Consider the following 16,898-nt stretch of genomic DNA (forward strand, 5'->3'; position numbering starts at 1 on the left):
GCTAATCAGATCGTGTTTGCACGCAATTCATTTAACCGGTGCCTGCCTCTTCCTCATTTGTTTTCACTGACATTATCTCCGCAAAGATCTCCCATCTCCTCATGTCAATTTGCAATCACCAGCTTTGACATATCCATATTGATCCTTGTCCGCGTGTTGTTCGAGGATGGCCCATTGGTGAGTCGCCAGCCACTCAGATTGGCAAAGTCCTCATTGTTATCTTTGTGCCGAGGAGTTCTCAAATTTGACTCGACTCGACCCAAATCCATTCGGACTACAACTCATCTTCAAGGATCCATATAAACTACACCAGGAATGGGGGGAGAACAGTAAGTAAATTAGCCGCCATGGACTTCACACCCACTATCGAAGGCCCACCAACTAAAAGTTGTCATCGTTGTCGTACAGAATTTGATAAGTCTGTCCGGTTCTTGTATATCAAGGGTAGGGATGGGACCGGTCGCCACTGCTGTTCAGATTGCGTCGAGCATTATCAGCGCAAGCGTGCGGAAACTGGAGAACGTCATGGTCATAGTACCAGTGCAATATCTGGTGAAATTGTCGGTATGTCTGATTGTCTTCTGTAATTCAATGTATATGTTAAGGATCAAATCTAGATTTCACGAAAGTGGCTTCCCGGGCACATGGTGTTGATGCCGACTCGCGCCAGGCTCTTGTCAAGGCTTCTTCGGCCGCACAACGTGGCGGTGAGTAAAATTTCCAGCTCACCTGTGCGTGTTCAAGTTACTTACCAAACACACATTATGAAATCCCAGAACAGTCATTCCCTAGGCAGCATATTGGGGTGGGACATGCTACATCTAGCGTTATGCCTCCCCCTCTTATCCCCTCGTCTGCTAGTGTCAGTGCTGATAGCGTCTCCCAAGCCATAGGATATACTCAGAACCATGCATTCCACGCCCACCACCGCACGAAAATGCTAGCATCAACAGTAGCTCCTCAACGTCAAGTCACAATCCGGATAGCTCTCCATCATGTGAAGGACGAAGGAAAATCTGGAACAGAGCTGGTTGGGGTGAGTCTTTGGGTACTTCAATATTTCAAGGATACTCACATGTACTATTATTTGAGAATATTGAACGAGACATTACAGTACCGCTCTCTATTAAATGTGGCCAACTACGCAACATAGTGATTGAACACCTGAAGCGTTTGTGGGTGGTCTGGTCTTGTGACCATCAGCTGGCACTCGAGTCTTTACAGATGCTGAAGGCTCCATTACTCCTCATTTACGACCCCGAAGAGCCTCATCAATACTCTGAGCGGCTGGTCCTTCACGATTTTTTCTTCCGCACATCAGCAAAGGACAACATGCCCAAGTTTTCACCAAACGTGAAAGTTCCCATCATTCTCTTGATGTCAAAGGAGGAATTTGAAGATGTCTTGCTATGGAAGGAAGAAGATAGGCATGCCAAAGCACGCTCACGCAATGAAGAGGTTCAGAGCCCCGGAATATCGTCAGACGATGATGATATTGGTGGTCCGATGGACAAGGTTATACATTTTACTTACTTTTACTGCGCTATACTTACAGCAACTGGCCTTACTAGATATTCCTTGCAGCAACACGTGGTGGGAAACGAGCTAGAAAGACTCGTGTGCGAAAGGCGCCAGGCCAATCTTCCATCCCCGCACGTGAGTCGGTATCTGTGCGTTCAAAAGCACCAGTGTCAGAGGAGGTATGCCAATGGCCCTCACATTATTGGAGACGATACTTACCACATGTAGGGTGAATATGACAGTCGTAGTAACAATACACGCAGCACAGCATCAATGTCAAGCCTATTCCACAGCAAACACTCCATCAAGACGTCTGAACTACGCCCCCTCACTCCCTCAAGCTCTAGCAGCCAATCACTGCCCTCAAGACTTTTCTCCAAGGCTGCTACTAATCCCAATATCCCGCCATTCAGCATGCCTGACAAGGCAGTTCTTGAGCGTGTCATGAAGGCACAAGGAGATGTTCGACGCCTAGCAAAGCCGATATGTAAGTCAACCTATATTTCTATCTAAAACATCTATTAACGTGCTAGTGAAGTAAATACGGACATAGGAATCTATGTCCTGTTCCTCGTCCCTTCGATCCCATTCACTGAGCTTCTAAAGAAGCGGGTCCCTTTCGATGTCATGAGCAAGGTCAATCGCCCTCTAGTCACTTTAACAGTTGACTGCAGCTCAAAAGCAATGCTGGGGCCAGCCGGTAGCTTCAAGACATGCCACCCAGCGTCATATGATCTAACTGAAGCTCTGCCAGCAGAGGAAAATATTCTACAGGTAGAGGCTATAGTAGCAAAACGTTGCTTTTACAGAGAAACAGTACAGGGAGCCGAAAAGAGTGGTACACCATCAAGTCCTTCAGGCGGGCGCAAACGACTGGCCATCAAGGATGAGCTAATGAAGATGCTCGACGAGGCTAACTGCCTTTACTGGGCAACAAGCCTGTTGGCTTTAGTTTATAACTTCGTCGACGACAAGCTTATTCGAAGGCCCCTTGACTGTCCTCCCCCGGCAATCCCCCGACTTCGAGTCGTCCACGCCGCTTTGGCCATCCCCCAAGACAGCAGAGAGTTGCGTAATGCCGTTTATCTTCTCGAGGAGAAGATAAACGGTAACTTCGTGAAGTATATCAATAACAATAGTGCAGCTCCTCGGCACAAACTTGCTCCGCCTGAACTGGAGATTGCAACCTTCCTATGCTTCGCACAACACACTCAATATCATTTCTCGCAAGGCCTTGTGTTCATCTCAGATTTTCAAGGTAAGTTAATATAAGCTAGTCTCTTTTGCTTTCCTTTTCGTACTTACATTTGACTTGTCAGGGTCCGGTGGAATATTGACTGACTGCCAGGTTATCACTACCAAGTAAGGCTCTATTACCTCCATGTGGTTGGTTCTCATCCTTTCCCAGAGACTTTGCCGATAATTTTGGCGAAGGAAACTGGACGGCGACGTTAGACAACTTCCCCTTGTTGCACAAATGCAACCAGTATTGTGTATATTTCGGACTCCCTTCCTTGCAGACAGCAGTATGTTTTCTTTTTCTGATGGATCCTTTCTACTACATCTCATGTCACCTCTTTTTTCACAGAGTTCGGCTACAAAGATGAGAACATCACAAGAGATTGACATCATGTCCAGTCGTGTTCGTGGCTGAGAGGGATTTTTTTTTACATGACATGTACTTACTGTATCGCTTGAAATCCTATGTTGACATGTTGAATTGCACGCTCGCTCGATCTCTCATCACACTGGCTTTTGCCCAAATCACACTCGCTGGATCAAAGAAATTAATTAAAATGTATTTTCGTTGATCGCCCATCAAAGGCCTTGCTCGAATTTTGCTAAATACAAATATAATAGCTGAAGGTACATCGGATTTTGAAAAATATTATGCCGGACATTGGCCGGGCTCGAAAGTTGAGCCGTAACCAATCATCCACCGTATAATCTTGACAATATTTGATATGTAACATTTGTACAACACCACAGCATATCATGCTCAGTTGCAATGATTCTGGCAATGCACTTACTTTGTACATACATAATTTTGGTCACCCATGCGGATGCAGCGACGAGTGAATGTATCTCCGAGGTAAACAAGGTCGTCAGAACTATGATGGGATTACGATTTTTGCAACCCTCGGATTTCTCCATGTACCGGGACGTGCCGCATGGCCCGGCCCTGCTAAAGCGACGCCGATATCGGTACTATTGTCCCGCGCCTTCATCTTTACACTCCGCTGTCACTTCCCCCGCATCGCTGAGATCGCTTTGTCAAAATTTAAAATGTCCGCTACTTGATCTCGGCAAGGCTCTATCAGTCCTAAAGCCGCACGATTCCCCGAAGCTGTTGCCGCTGTCGTTGCCGTTTCCCGTACCTTCTGCGGGCAGCGCCTGAAGAAAGATATAACTGACTGGCATGTCCTCCCGCTCTCGGGTTACTTTTCAACCTATCATGGCATATGGATACACAGTGATCTCATAACTTCTACACCACTCTGCACATCAATATCCAGCTCGGAACGGCATCGTCCTGGGTCGTCAGCCAATCAACCTGCTTCTACCTCGTAGTATGTATATCCGGGACGGCCTGGATAGGTCTTGGAGGGAGGAATGACATGGAGTATTGCTCATGCGTAGGGAGGTATATAAGCACTCCCGAGTGGAGGTGGAGGTGAGCATCATCGAGCCTCATCTGTATTGTAAACCCCTCATCGTCCAGTTCTTCCTCTATCGTTCGCTATGTCAATATTTAGGGCGACACGCTCTCAAATCTGGGCTCGACCCTCTGCATTTACGCGTGTCTGCATACGGCATTATAGTATTGCTGGGCATGCCCCGCTGAAACGGAAAGTGTGGGACTCTGTGGATGAAGCTGTCAAAGACGTGAAGTCTGGAGATACTCTGTTGAGTGGAGGTGCGATCGCTTATAGATTCAGGTTGGTGTCATGAATTTTTACTGACGTCTTCCTTTTGGTACAGGATTTGGAGTATGTGGAACTCCAGGTATGGTCATGATAAGTTTCGAGATGGAGCTATACTAACCATTTGTGCTGCAGAGACCTTAATATCGGCTCTCGCAAGGCGATCAGGAGTCAACAACCTTATTGCAGTCTCAAATAATGCGGGAGCAGGGGAGGGTGGTTTGGGTACGTTAAGACTATGGTATTGACTTTCTACTGTCTGCTCACGTGTTGCACAGTGAAGTTACTTCGAACGAAGCAACTGAACAAGCTAGTCATATCGTATCTTGGTGGGTAAGTCATGTCATTGTTTTTTGCTTTTTTTTACATCCAAGCTCAAGACATCTTTCAGCAATAAATACTTGGAGAAAATGTACCTGGGTGGAACGATGTCACTCGAGCTAGTCCCTCAAGGCACTCTTGTAGAACGGATACGAGCTCATGCTGCTGGCATACCAGCTTTTTTCACTCCGACTGGTGCCTCTACAGTTGTCGAGACCGGTGGCATACCTATTCGGTTCAAAGACGGAGGATTCAAAAGTGGTGTCGCTATAACCGGGAATAAAAAAGAATATCGAGAGTTTGGTGGAAAGCGTTATGTTATGGAACCAGCTATTGCTGGGGATGTCGCTTTCATCCATGCATGGAAAGTGGACGAGGTCGGCAATTGTGTGTTCAGGTGATTATCATCACGTCCGGCTTATACGAAACACAGCTCAGCTGATCGCTGTTTTCATCCCATTTAGGTATACGGCGAATAATTATAATGCTTCTATGGCTAAAAATGCGAAGCTTACCATCGTGGAGGTTTGTCTTGAAATTTTCTTGGATTTGGTCGTAGGTCTCAAATCACTTTGATGTTTAGGCAGAGCAGATAGTTCCAGTTGGCTCGATCTCCCCTAATGCTATCCATGTGCCGGGAATCTACGTGGATCGTATTGTTCGTGCGACTGAACCGCGATTAATAGAAGCCCGAACTACTGTTCCCAGCCCAGAAGCTCAGGTGAACCCTGTCTCACAATCTAAAACCAACAACAATCGTCGTCTCCAGATCGCGAGACGGGCAGCACAGGAAATTCAAGACGGCTTCCACGTCAACCTAGGTGTCGGTATACCAACCTTGGTTACTGAGTGCTTAGAACCGGGAGTAAAAATCTGGCTGCAAAGCGAAAATGGCATACTTGGGATGGGTCCATTCCCTACAGAGTCTCAGGTTGATGGGTGAGCAGCGATTCTTTTGTCTTACATGTATGGAAATTCATTGTTCTGCGTAGTGATATCATCAATGCTGGAAAGGAGACTGTCACGCTTTTGCCAGGCGCGTCTGTCTTTGGTGAGTTTCACTACTTCATACGACTCTAGCTGCATATTTTCTGACTCGTGGACTTCAGACTCAAGTGATTCCTTCGGCATGATTCGCGGCGGTCACATTGATGTAGCTATACTTGGGGTATGTTCCACCAAATCACATCTTTTGGAGCCTTTTCTGATGATATGTAATAGGCTATGCAAGTATCGCAGGCTGGTGATATCGCAAACTTCATGATACCGGGCAAACTTGTTAAAGGTGAATTCCAAAAATGCTTATATGGAGTTATCTTTGTACAGTCTGATCTAATCATGAAAAAAGGTATTGGCGGCGCTATGGATCTTGTTTCAAACCCTGAGAAGACAAAAGTAATCGTTGCGATGGAACACTGTGCCAAGGATGGAAGTTCGAAAATACGCAGGGAGTGTTCGTTGCCATTGACTGGTGCGCGAGCGGTCAGCCAGATAATAACGGACCTAGCTGTCTTCAATGTCGACAGACATGGTGGGATACTGGAGCTCATTGAGTTGGCGGAAGGAGTAAGTTTGGAGGAAGTCCAAGCGAAAACCGATTGCGACTTCCGGATAGCGGGCGATGTTAAGACGATGCAGATCTGAATAGACTACGTAGAGATTGAGTAAATGCGGTACAGCGCAGCGGACGAGACTGTGCAGTTGTACTAGATGGAGATAAGAACATATTTTTTGATGTTTATCTAGGCTACTTACAGGATGCCGAGAAGGGTGGGGCCTCACGGGTATTCATGAATTTTTCGGCCAATCGTGATGACTGGTGAGCTGCGGATAGACCAAAAAAAGGCGAATGCATGGGTGTTCTGATAAGCGCTGGGATTGGACTGAGTGGACGGCACGGCGCGAAAAGGCAGAGTGGCGCAAGTACCTTAACGGGTAATGAAAATCAGCCTGTTGTCTCTGTCCTCACGTTCTGCCACCGACACTACTGCAACAAGCTGGCAGGGTTAGCTATAGCGTCTGCTGCCTCCCAATATGAACTGGCTGGCCTCTCTTTTCTCCACTGGAAACAACGTCTCGTCGAGGAGAGGTCAGGCAATGTCCACCACACACGAAGCCTTCTCTCTCCCCACTTCGTCACCAGGCTTCGCGACACACCCAGACGCCTTCAACCCAGATTCTCTCCAGACACCAGATACTGAGTCTGCTATGAGTCCCTCTTACACATACCCCCCTCAGTCCCCCATCAGTGCCTATGGTTATGTTCCTGCATCGTAAGTGTTTCACTTCCATGTTTGTTCTCTTCCCTCACCTCCTCTAATCCTAGCTCCGGGTCACGTTCCCGACCAACATCATTGCTTCCTCTCCACAATACACCTTATGCAAACTCACTCACTCCACACACTTCTTATCCTCCTTTGTCTCTCACCTGGAATCGTCTCAAAATTTGGCTCGCTCGCGAATATCCGGAGCTGGGAGATACCTTCAACTATGGTATCCTCCCCCAGGACCTCGCTCAAATCGAAATGCAGTTTGGTTTTCCACTTCCCAGCGCTATTCGCGACTCTTATCTCTGCGTTGACGGCCAGGAAGCAGAATCCTCTGCTGGCTGTTCAGAAGGTCTCTTTTTTGGTTTGAATTTATTACCTCTCGAAGATGTTCTCGAGGAATGGCGCTTTTGGCGAGAGGTTGACGACGACCCTGCCACGGGCGGCAACCAGCGCCTACGTGAGCAAATGCGCTCAATACCAGATGGGTGGATCCGAAAGGAATATTCTCAACGAGGATGGATACCTCTCGTCGTAGATAAGGCTGGTAATTATATCGGTGTGGACCTCAATCCCGGAGAAGGCGGCTCTGTCGGTCAAGTCATTGTTTTCGGTCGTGATTTTGATACCAAAGTAGTGCTCTGGAGAGGAGACGGACAGGATGGTTGGGCAACGTGGTTGGCCAGTTTTGCAGACGAACTCGAGAGCGGAGAAGGCTTCGAGCTTGGTATAGGTAGTGAAACCGAGGGAAGCGAGGATGATCTTGGATACGAAGCCTACTTCTATGATGGCAGCGGAAGGGGCCAAGGAGATGGTGGGGGAGAAGCTGGTGCTGGTGGTTTGCGGCTAACAGGCGAATACCGAGGGTGGAATGTTTTGGAGGCTTGGGCAGATCGCAGCGTAAAGAAGTGGTATGAATCGGGTATTATTCAGGATATCTCTTCGCTTTCACAAGAGAAAGGCAAGGTAAACACTACGTCTTTCTCGTTCTTGTCCATTCAAGCTCACTGTTGATAGGGTCCCGAGAATCACGGGCTTGGCGTGCTGAACGTTGCAGGCCAATCTCAAGAGTCTTCTGCAGAAGTTCATATTCCAGTGTTCTCTGATGCGGCTCGAGACTCTTCTTGTGAGGATACTGCGGGTACTGTGACTTTAAATGCCGTACCTGCAATTTCCGTGACGAAACCTCCTGCACCTCTCCCCGTGGGTCTTCCCACTGTAAATGACGTGGTCCCTTTGCCCTCTCCTCCAGACTCGACCCATTCATCTATTGATGTTGACTTGGAAGCAGGCCGCAGTATGCGTGAAGTTCCCCGTCAAACCCTCGTTGCAGCAGCATCACGTAAAAGAAATCCAAATCCTGATGCAAAGGTTGAGAATAATGCACCTACTCTGATATCACTTCCAACGTCTCCCGATACACTACCATCGGATGCGTCTGGCCTCTCATCGCCACCTGTTGCACCATTGGCAGACATTACTGATTTGCTCGTTGACCCTGTGCCATCTTCGAGTACTCCGCTTGTTGGAACGCCATCCCCAATCTTGCAGAGCGAAAGCAAACTGATTACCCCGACTTCCACAGGGGAAGTGATTCCATCCGAGTCTGTCGATCCCCCACAACATTTTATTCTCGAATCTCAGTCAGACATGTTGGCCCATGAAACTGATGCGACTATCCGTTTGGTCGGAGGCGGAGGCTCTTCGGGGTTGGTGGATGAAGAAGTCCTCGCAGAGGACGCAACGCCACCTCCGCAGGCAGAAGTGACGTCCACCACACCACCTGCCGTTGAAGAGTCACCCTCTAAGAAAGACAAAAAGCACGATAAGAACAAGTCCAGCCTTTCCTCTGGACTGAAGAAGATTGGCCAGCTTGGAGGAGGCGGAAAACGGAAAAAGAGTTCTGGCGGTAGCATTAAAGAAGTTGTATAGTGGCGGACATAGACCACCTCTCATTTCATGGACATAGTCTTTTTCTACCCAGCATGCTAGCATCATTGCTGGTTTATTACTCATTTTTTCCCTATTATCTTCTCTACCGACTCACTGCTGAACTATATGTAGTAGCGTTGCATTACATGTTTTCTTTCTTTCGTATACCCGTAAACACAGACCCAATATTTCAGTGCTTTGCGATCTCATTTAATGTACATGTTTCGGGAGCCTGGATACTATGCATACGCATCTTGGCTAACCCACCATTCTAATGCAAACAATTTGAAGAATATTTCCTTGTCTGATAGCAGTTCTTATCAGATTCGCTGTGTATCAAGCTTCCAGTATTCTCTTCGCCTTGGGATTCACGGAATGTTTAAAGGCGTTGTCACGTGCTGTGTAAGGTAGAAGAAACCTTTTGCCAACCAACCGCGACTTGCGACGCGTTTCTTACCTTCGCCCTCGACGTGGGTATACAGCCATGTATCCTTCGTTTTCCGCTATCTTTCACCCACTTAGAACACTGAATCTATGGCTCGAAAATGACCCAAACGCCAGTGTATTGGACGTTATGTATCTACTCACCGTCTTCTCTGCCTTTGGTATATGGCTGGTTTTCGACCGATATCAGAAAACGCACAATAATGCGATTCCCTTCAAGTTCGATGGTCCACAAGTGAGTAACCAAAATCTTAGGCCTTTTTTCATCTATGAACGCCGTTTTATCTTTAGGCTGCAGCCCCCGAATGGGAGTCGATCGTCATTCGGGAAGCAAACCTCAGGTCACACTTAACAAATCCGGACCTTCGAATGCACGATATATCCAGAGATTATATCACAAGTTTTGATCCAGCCAACTCACTACACCTTGGAACTTTTCTCGCGGACAACAAAAGGGAGATTGAAGCAAAAATCAATCTAGCTGCCCAGGCGCAAGTTGAGTGGCGCGACACTACGTTCTCGCGGCGGCGTAGGGTGATGAGAAGCTTGCTGAAATGGTTGGTGGACAACCAAGATGTCTGTGCTAGAGTTGCTTGTCGTGATACGGGCAAGACGAGTGAGTTTATGCCCATTCGCATAAGCAAACTTTGATTAATTGAATTTCCATTCGAAACACAACTCAGTGATTGACGCTGCACTCGGAGAAATCTTGACAACGTGTTCTAAATTGGAATGGCTGATTAACCACGGAGAGAAAGCTTTACGAACGGAGACAAGATCTTCAAACATGATACTCAGTTATAAGAAATCCCAACTAGTCTACGAACCGAAGGGTGTTGTAGCAGCTATTGTTTCGTGGAATTACCGTGTGTATTCGCCAATTCGCTCTGTCCTACTCACCTGATACCTTGCCCAGCGCTTCACAATGCTTGGTCACCCATCATTGCCTCGATTTTCGCTGGAAATGCCGTTGTGCTCAAATGTTCTGAGCATGTAATTTGGTCAACGACATGGTTTGTTGGAGCCATCCAGGAATGTCTTCGTGCATGTGGATATAAACACGCAGTGCTTGAGCTAGTCCAGGTTCGTTTATGCCACCTTCGAGTACATGACGTTCACAACTGAGTAAGTGTTATAGGTGGTCTGCTGTTGGCCCGACCAAGCTGAAACACTGACGAAGTCGCCCATGATCAAACATATCACGTTTATTGGCTCTGAGGAAGTTGGTCGTAAGGTAAGTATAGACATAATATATTCTTTATAATATGCCGACATTTTTTTCCAGGTAGCTATTGCTGCGACTGAACATCTCACACCCGTAACGCTTGAGTTGGGTGGCAAAGATCCTGCTATTATCCTTCCTGACACCGATCTCAAGAAATGGGCAAGTATCTGGTTACGTGGAGTTTTGTGAGTATCCCGTTGGTCTTCCGCTTCTGCTTTAAATCTGATTGGGGCCTTTCATCCAGCCAAAACGCTGGTCAAAATTGTATAGGCATTGAGCGGCTCATTGTACACTCGTCGCAGTACGATGACCTATATGCCATGCTTGAGGACCGGGTCTCCAAGTTACGCCTCGGGTCCGTGTTAGCACCCTCAAGGGAGGGTTTTATAGGCACTGTTGATTGCGGTTCTATGATCTCTAATGACCGCTTTGATGAGTTGGAAGAACTACTTTTCAAGGCACAGAATGAGGGAGCGCAGATGTCAGTCGGAGGAAAACGCTACCTGCATTCTCACCATCGTGGTGATACCTACTTCTCTGCCACGGTGATAGGAGATGTAACCCCTGAGATGGAAATTGCCCAAAGAGAATGTGAGTGAGGCCATGTCATCGGCCATATTTTCTGATGATAATGCGATGCATTAGTGTTTGCACCTATTGCGGTGTTGATGCGATACGAAACGATCGACGAGGCTATAGACATCGCTAATGGGACTAGGTATGGCCTAGGTGCAAGCGTGTTCGGTCCTCATCAAGATCAATGCCTGGAAGTTGCAAGAGAACTGGAGTGTGGCATGGTATCGATCAACGATTTTGGAGTTTTCTACGTGAGTAATGATTGCTATCCTGCTTCCTTATCAGCACTAATTAACTGGCATCTTTCCGTAGCTGAAGTAAGTCACCGTTTTGCATCGCTGTTGCAATCTAGTGAATTGTGTTCCCTGCAGCCAAGATCTGCCTTTTGGTGGAACAAAGGCCAGTGGCTATGGACGATTCGGTAAGTAAACATAGCTATCTCCATAATCTTCCAGTGACATAAGACTTGCATTAGGTGGACCTGAGGGTCTCCGTGCACTAACAAATCCCAAGGCAATTATGACTGATCGGTGGCCTACATTCGTCCAGACGGGCATACCAAAAGTTCTCGATTACCCTGTTCGATCGCTGGTACGAAGCTGGTGCGTAATAGATTTTTATTTTTATCAGTTCGTAAGCTTACGCTGGACGACTTGTACCACAGGGACTTTGTCAGTGGTCTCGTCATCCTCTTGTATGCCGACACCTGGCGCGCACGTTTCGACGGCTTGGTTCAGCTCTTTAAAGCTTCTCGATGATATGTGACACATCGGAGGAAACTGCTATTCTGCTTCTATAAACAACTAAGGAACTCACTGATCAGTGGAACTTGACATAGGAGATCCGTCATAATATACCATACACATTTAGTCACGTCACTACTGTTCTCCAATAGACATCGTAGGCTTAGGCCTGTGCATGGCTAACTACATACAGATACCCTGAATAAAAATTCTGGCAAGCTCGGCGGGGAGTATACTATAGATGGTAACTTTCGGCCGAGCTTTCGGCCCGTAAGATGTTGCACGGTGTGAGGAGGGGGTTCAGGTGAAAGATCGATTTGAACACTTAACCTCGACTGTTATCGTTACGCTTTTCTGCTTGTTCGAAGTATAGTCTGCATATATCGAAGGAACGTTAGCGAAACGAAAGTCAGACAGAACCCAAGACCCGAGTTACGTGGCTCAGAAACGACGGCGGCTACAAGAGTGACCCTTTTCTCGGGGCATGCCACTCCAGTCACCCGAGTCTTTGGTTGAAGAACGTGTTGCCCAGCTCGAGTGAGTGGTAGTTCTATGCATTTTATCGAGTTGGTCACTCATTTTCTTATTAACTTTTCCTTTATTCCATAGAGCAATCTCACAACGCAGAAATGAGTTACTTCGGGAGATGTATCATCTGATGCAAAGGCGACAAACATTTGGTGGACTTTGCACTTCGGACGATAGCGAGCTCCTCTTTAGATTTTATAGCAGGGCTCTAGAGAGATGGTACGTTGTTATACATGAACAATAATCGCTACGACTAAGCCTCCTCTTTGCTTTCCCAGCATGATTTCCACCAACTCCATGTCAAAAGAAGGTTCTGTCTACACTGACCCTTTCGACATTCCTGAACCGCCGCAACCCAAAACCTCTGGAAAGCGGAAACTTTCCAGAAGTGGAAGGGTCATCGCAGAATCCACCTCTCCCTTCAAGTTTGATACAGCGGCCTCTCCAGACGCGGAGGGGTCTCACAATATCACTCTATCTAGGATCGAAGAAGTAGGAGACACAGAAGAATTGGCCTCCAGCTCGAAGGTTCCCATCATTCATGACAAAGAGGAGTTAGACTCCATTTCAATAAATATGAATGAAGAATTACTGCCTCCTTCTCAGCTGCCATCCGCACACATTGTACAGCAACAGAACATAGAAAATAACGTAATGCAACCCAATTCGGCTGAGGCGCCCTCCTCAGCACCGCCCTCACACATGCCTTGGAACCCTAAAGCCCGTAACGTAGAACGAGGACGTCAACGCTCCACGTCGCATATGGTACATTCTGCATTCAGTTATTCTGATCAAGGCGCATATACCGGAGATGATGATATCATGGAAGACCAAACGGGTGTGTCTCAAGACACACGTAATGGGAATTTTGCTCCGAACGCAGACCACCTGATGCATGTAGAGCCATCGGCCTCTCCTGTTCCACAGGGGCCACTTGTTCACAGCATAGCGGTTGAAGTACAGCAGCTGCAGACCTCTTTCCTGATACCGAAACCCTCCTCTCCGATACTAGATCTACCTGCCTTTCATTTCGAAGACTCGCCTGTCACCGATGACACATCGCAGCAACCTCTTTTACCAGAACGGCACCATCGTGTTTATACTTTACCCCCGCTCAAGTCATTACCTGCGGAATTTACACGGAAGGGTAAATCTGCCAAACAGCGTAAGCGAGACAGGGATCGGGAACGAAATGACAAAGATAAGGTCGACGTGAAAAAAGATGGCAAGGATGAGTGGGCGCCGATGGGTCCCAATAGATGGGGAGCCGTGGTCCGTGCCAATCCAATATGGAAGAAAGTTGCACGCGCCACCAAATGCCTAAGTACTCGTGAATGGAGTGTATGCAATGATTTCTCGGTTTCTATCGCATGGGTCACTGACTGATTCATAGGTGGCCATGACTGAACTGAGATTAATACGCACATTGGAACGAGTAGAGGCCTTGAAAGGCGAGGGAAAATGGAGCTTTAGACAGCCCAAGAAACAGAGAGGTGTTGGTGGACTGACCAAGACTCATTGGGACTATCTTATGGACGAGATGGTAAATCTGTCAAAACGTTAACGTGTACTTTTTACTAAATGTCTTTCGGGTGCAGAAATGGATGCGCATCGACTTCCGCGAAGAGCGTCGGTGGAAATTTGTTCTAGCATTCAACCTGTCGACTGCTGTGCTCGAATGGCATGCGGTTGGTAGTCGCGAAGAGAGGTTGAAGTTGGGGATTTGCGTTCTCTGGAAGCGTTCTCGAGTTCGGGAAGCCAGTACAGGAGACACTCTTAATGGATCCTCACAGTACACGGACGCCGATTCTCGGCCGGTGGAGCAGGAGGAAATCGATTATACTCCCATGGCAGATGACTCTGATAACGAGGATGATGAACCCGACCACGTGCGGCAGAACATAGTCGATCCTCTGGAGACAACAACAACTATTGACGATGCCTTAGTTGGCGCGACTGAAACTGCGCATACCGACAATGATCACGACCAGGACCCTATCGAATATGTCCAGCCGAAAGTTGAAGACGTTGACGATTCCTATACACTGCGGGAAAGCAATGACAATGAGGCTGACGATGCGATGGATGTCGATGGTCAACAGGATGATGGAAACGATGCTTCGAACGCGAAGAACGAGGATACGTCTAGCGCGGCGGTCTCGCTCGGTTTAAAGTCAGGTTCTGTGAATCCTGTCCTTGGTTATCAGTCACTACCTGACAGCGAAAGCTCAACTTCTGTTGCGAAGTCAAGTTCTCGGTCACTTCTTTACGCCCCATTACGGGAACGTATTGCTTACTCTGATCCACGTAAATTGTTCCTCGACGTCGATGATTTCGATATTGTCAAAGGTTTCTCTAGTCTTTCCACCGCCGATCAGGCTGCTGAGCCCTCTCTGCCCCCACCCGATCTTTCTGATATTTTCCCCGATCTCCAGCCATTAGGAATGTTGAATGTAGCTCCTGTCCTGCCCACCACGTCTTCAGAGAACAAGAAAAAGATGGATAAGAAATCCGACCGGGATGACCCCAATAAACGGTCAGAGGATACGACCTATACCAAGTTGGCTCCCATCGGTCGGTTTATGCATTGTAAACCAACGCTTTTGGGACCACTACAGCCCGCCAAACACTGGAAAAACGGAAAGTGGATCAACATGGAAGAACCGACGATTCTTGTGGAATACGAGGGTCCAATGAATAAAAGCATAGATGAGATTTCATGTGGTAGTCAAACTATCTCATTAGCAAACTTTCCATTTCTGATGACTGTCTTTTAGCATTATTCGATGGCAATAAACCTTTAAATCCCGCAACGGTAAACCCAGTAGCGCCTCCCGTCCCTCCGAAAGAATCCAAGAAGCGGGCTGGTGATCATGCATGGGGCGCCAATGAGGATGTTCTTCTCAAATCATTGGTCGACAAATATCCAAATAATTGGGGACTTATTGCCGATTCGTTTAATTCCTGTCGCGTTGCTATTTCAACGGATAAGAGAACGCCCTGGGACTGCCTTGAACGTTGGACGGTCCGTTATGCGGCGAACCGGATGGGCCAATCGGCTATACCTCCGGACCTCGGCTCTCCCGCTGCTTTGGATGGTACGCCGCCCCCAACAGGTCCACCAGCCCAGGTCCAAATGACTACGAGGGGCGTTAAACGGCTAGCCAGCGCCAGCGTTGCCGCCGGCTCGGGTCCTGGTAATGCAGATTCAAAGAAACGTCGAAGGCACACTCTCATGTATGAGACTATGCGGAAGGCTGCGAAGAAACGAGAGACAGCCCAGAAAGCAGCGTGTAAATATATCTATTTCTGTTTGAAATATATACTAAATAGTATATATTTGCTAGTGAATCAGAAGAAGCCGTCAGCGATTCACGATACACATGGTCAATATACTAAGATGCCAAAGTACACGCCTGCTGAACTGAGTCGAATGAAAGCGGAAAAGGAAGCAAGAGAACAGCAGGAAATCCTACTTGCCAGGCGGCGGCACGAAGAGCACACTCGCCAGCAACAGCAGCTAATGCGTGACCCTCGCATGCAAGGTGTACAAGTGGTAATATAGAAGCTCTTCATTGTGGTCATAAAGCTTATGTGTCACCCTCCCTAGAACCAGCAGACTGCAATGCAGCAGCAGCAGCAGCAACAGCAACAACAAACGCCGAATGGGGTTGCTAGGCCTACTGGTGCAGTTCCACAGGGAGTGCCGCAAATTCGCAGCCAACCAGTACCACAAGTGAACATTTCACAACAGCAGCGGATACCTACACCTATGGCCGCTGCAGCCGCTCGCTTGTCTCCTCAGCAGATGATACAAGCTCAAGCTCAAGCTGCACAAGCCCGTGCTATTGCTGCCGCACAAGCCCAGGCCCAGGCTCAAGTGCAGGCGCAAGCACAAGGATCAAATATTGCTACCAATGTCAATGGGGTGGCACCAGGGACGCACCTGTCTCCCCCATACAGTGCTCGTGCCAGTACATCTTCGCCTGCTATCCCTCAGCAAGCGTCTCCTCCTCGCACTGCTCCAACTCCCACAAATTCCACAAACTCACCACGTCCATCTTCTGCTCAACCACAAATTGGAGTAGTTCAAGTATCCCAAGTTCCAGGGAATGTTGCTCCTCGGCCGGCCAGCAGTATCCCAGCTCATTATTTTCCTGCTGTAGGGGGCGCTCAGTTTACGCATGAGCAGATGGAGCAGGCTGTCCGCTTACAGAATCTTATTCAGGTGAATTATGTTTTTCTTTTCTATTTCCGCCTATGCTTATTCTCCTGTACAAGGCTCAACATGGCCGCTCGACTATGTCTCAGGCGACTCAGAATAACCAATATCACTCCCAGACTTGATTCATAGATCGCTTTGGCGCGGTATTCTTTCGTGTATTTACAAAAATATTGTACACTGGTTCTATTAAAT

At 47.7% G+C, this 16,898-nt stretch overlaps 4 protein-coding genes across 4 annotated transcripts; all 4 read left to right on the forward strand.

The window, feature by feature from the left end:
• Positions 1-2,148: 2,148 nt before the first annotated feature.
• On the forward strand, positions 2,149-3,245 carry SERLADRAFT_451761 (uncharacterized protein; the record flags this gene model as incomplete). Its single annotated transcript, XM_007321469.1, has 4 exons — positions 2,149-2,779; positions 2,841-2,883; positions 2,930-3,047; positions 3,110-3,245. 4 exons carry the CDS (start codon positions 2,149-2,151, stop codon positions 3,173-3,175), a joined length of 858 nt encoding a protein of 285 aa, XP_007321531.1.
• Positions 3,246-3,876: 631 nt separating this feature from the next.
• SERLADRAFT_362976 (uncharacterized protein) lies at positions 3,877-6,566 on the forward strand (the record flags this gene model as incomplete). Its single annotated transcript, XM_007321470.1, has 12 exons — positions 3,877-4,195; positions 4,278-4,438; positions 4,504-4,527; positions 4,581-4,670; positions 4,724-4,778; positions 4,837-5,163; positions 5,231-5,291; positions 5,350-5,705; positions 5,759-5,817; positions 5,876-5,934; positions 5,988-6,051; positions 6,115-6,566. 12 exons carry the CDS (start codon positions 4,140-4,142, stop codon positions 6,408-6,410), a joined length of 1,608 nt encoding a protein of 535 aa, XP_007321532.1.
• A 140-nt stretch (positions 6,567-6,706) lies between these two features.
• SERLADRAFT_451763 (uncharacterized protein) lies at positions 6,707-9,268 on the forward strand (the record flags this gene model as incomplete). The annotated part of the gene is made up of 3 exons (XM_007321471.1): positions 6,707-7,039; positions 7,093-7,999; positions 8,051-9,268. 3 exons carry the CDS (start codon positions 6,801-6,803, stop codon positions 8,963-8,965), a joined length of 2,061 nt encoding a protein of 686 aa, XP_007321533.1.
• A 233-nt stretch (positions 9,269-9,501) lies between these two features.
• SERLADRAFT_451764 (uncharacterized protein) lies at positions 9,502-12,164 on the forward strand (the record flags this gene model as incomplete). Its single annotated transcript, XM_007321472.1, has 11 exons — positions 9,502-9,644; positions 9,701-10,025; positions 10,093-10,275; positions 10,326-10,492; positions 10,548-10,643; positions 10,695-10,819; positions 10,879-11,225; positions 11,280-11,465; positions 11,587-11,631; positions 11,686-11,812; positions 11,875-12,164. The coding sequence occupies 11 exons, from the start codon at positions 9,540-9,542 to the stop codon at positions 11,966-11,968; spliced, it is 1,800 nt and encodes a 599-aa protein (XP_007321534.1).
• Between the last annotated feature and the right edge of the window lie 4,734 nt (positions 12,165-16,898).

The sequence above is a fragment of the Serpula lacrymans genome (genome assembly GCF_000218685.1).
Source record: "Serpula lacrymans var. lacrymans S7.9 unplaced genomic scaffold SERLAscaffold_11, whole genome shotgun sequence".
Lineage (NCBI taxonomy): Eukaryota > Fungi > Basidiomycota > Agaricomycetes > Boletales > Serpulaceae > Serpula > Serpula lacrymans.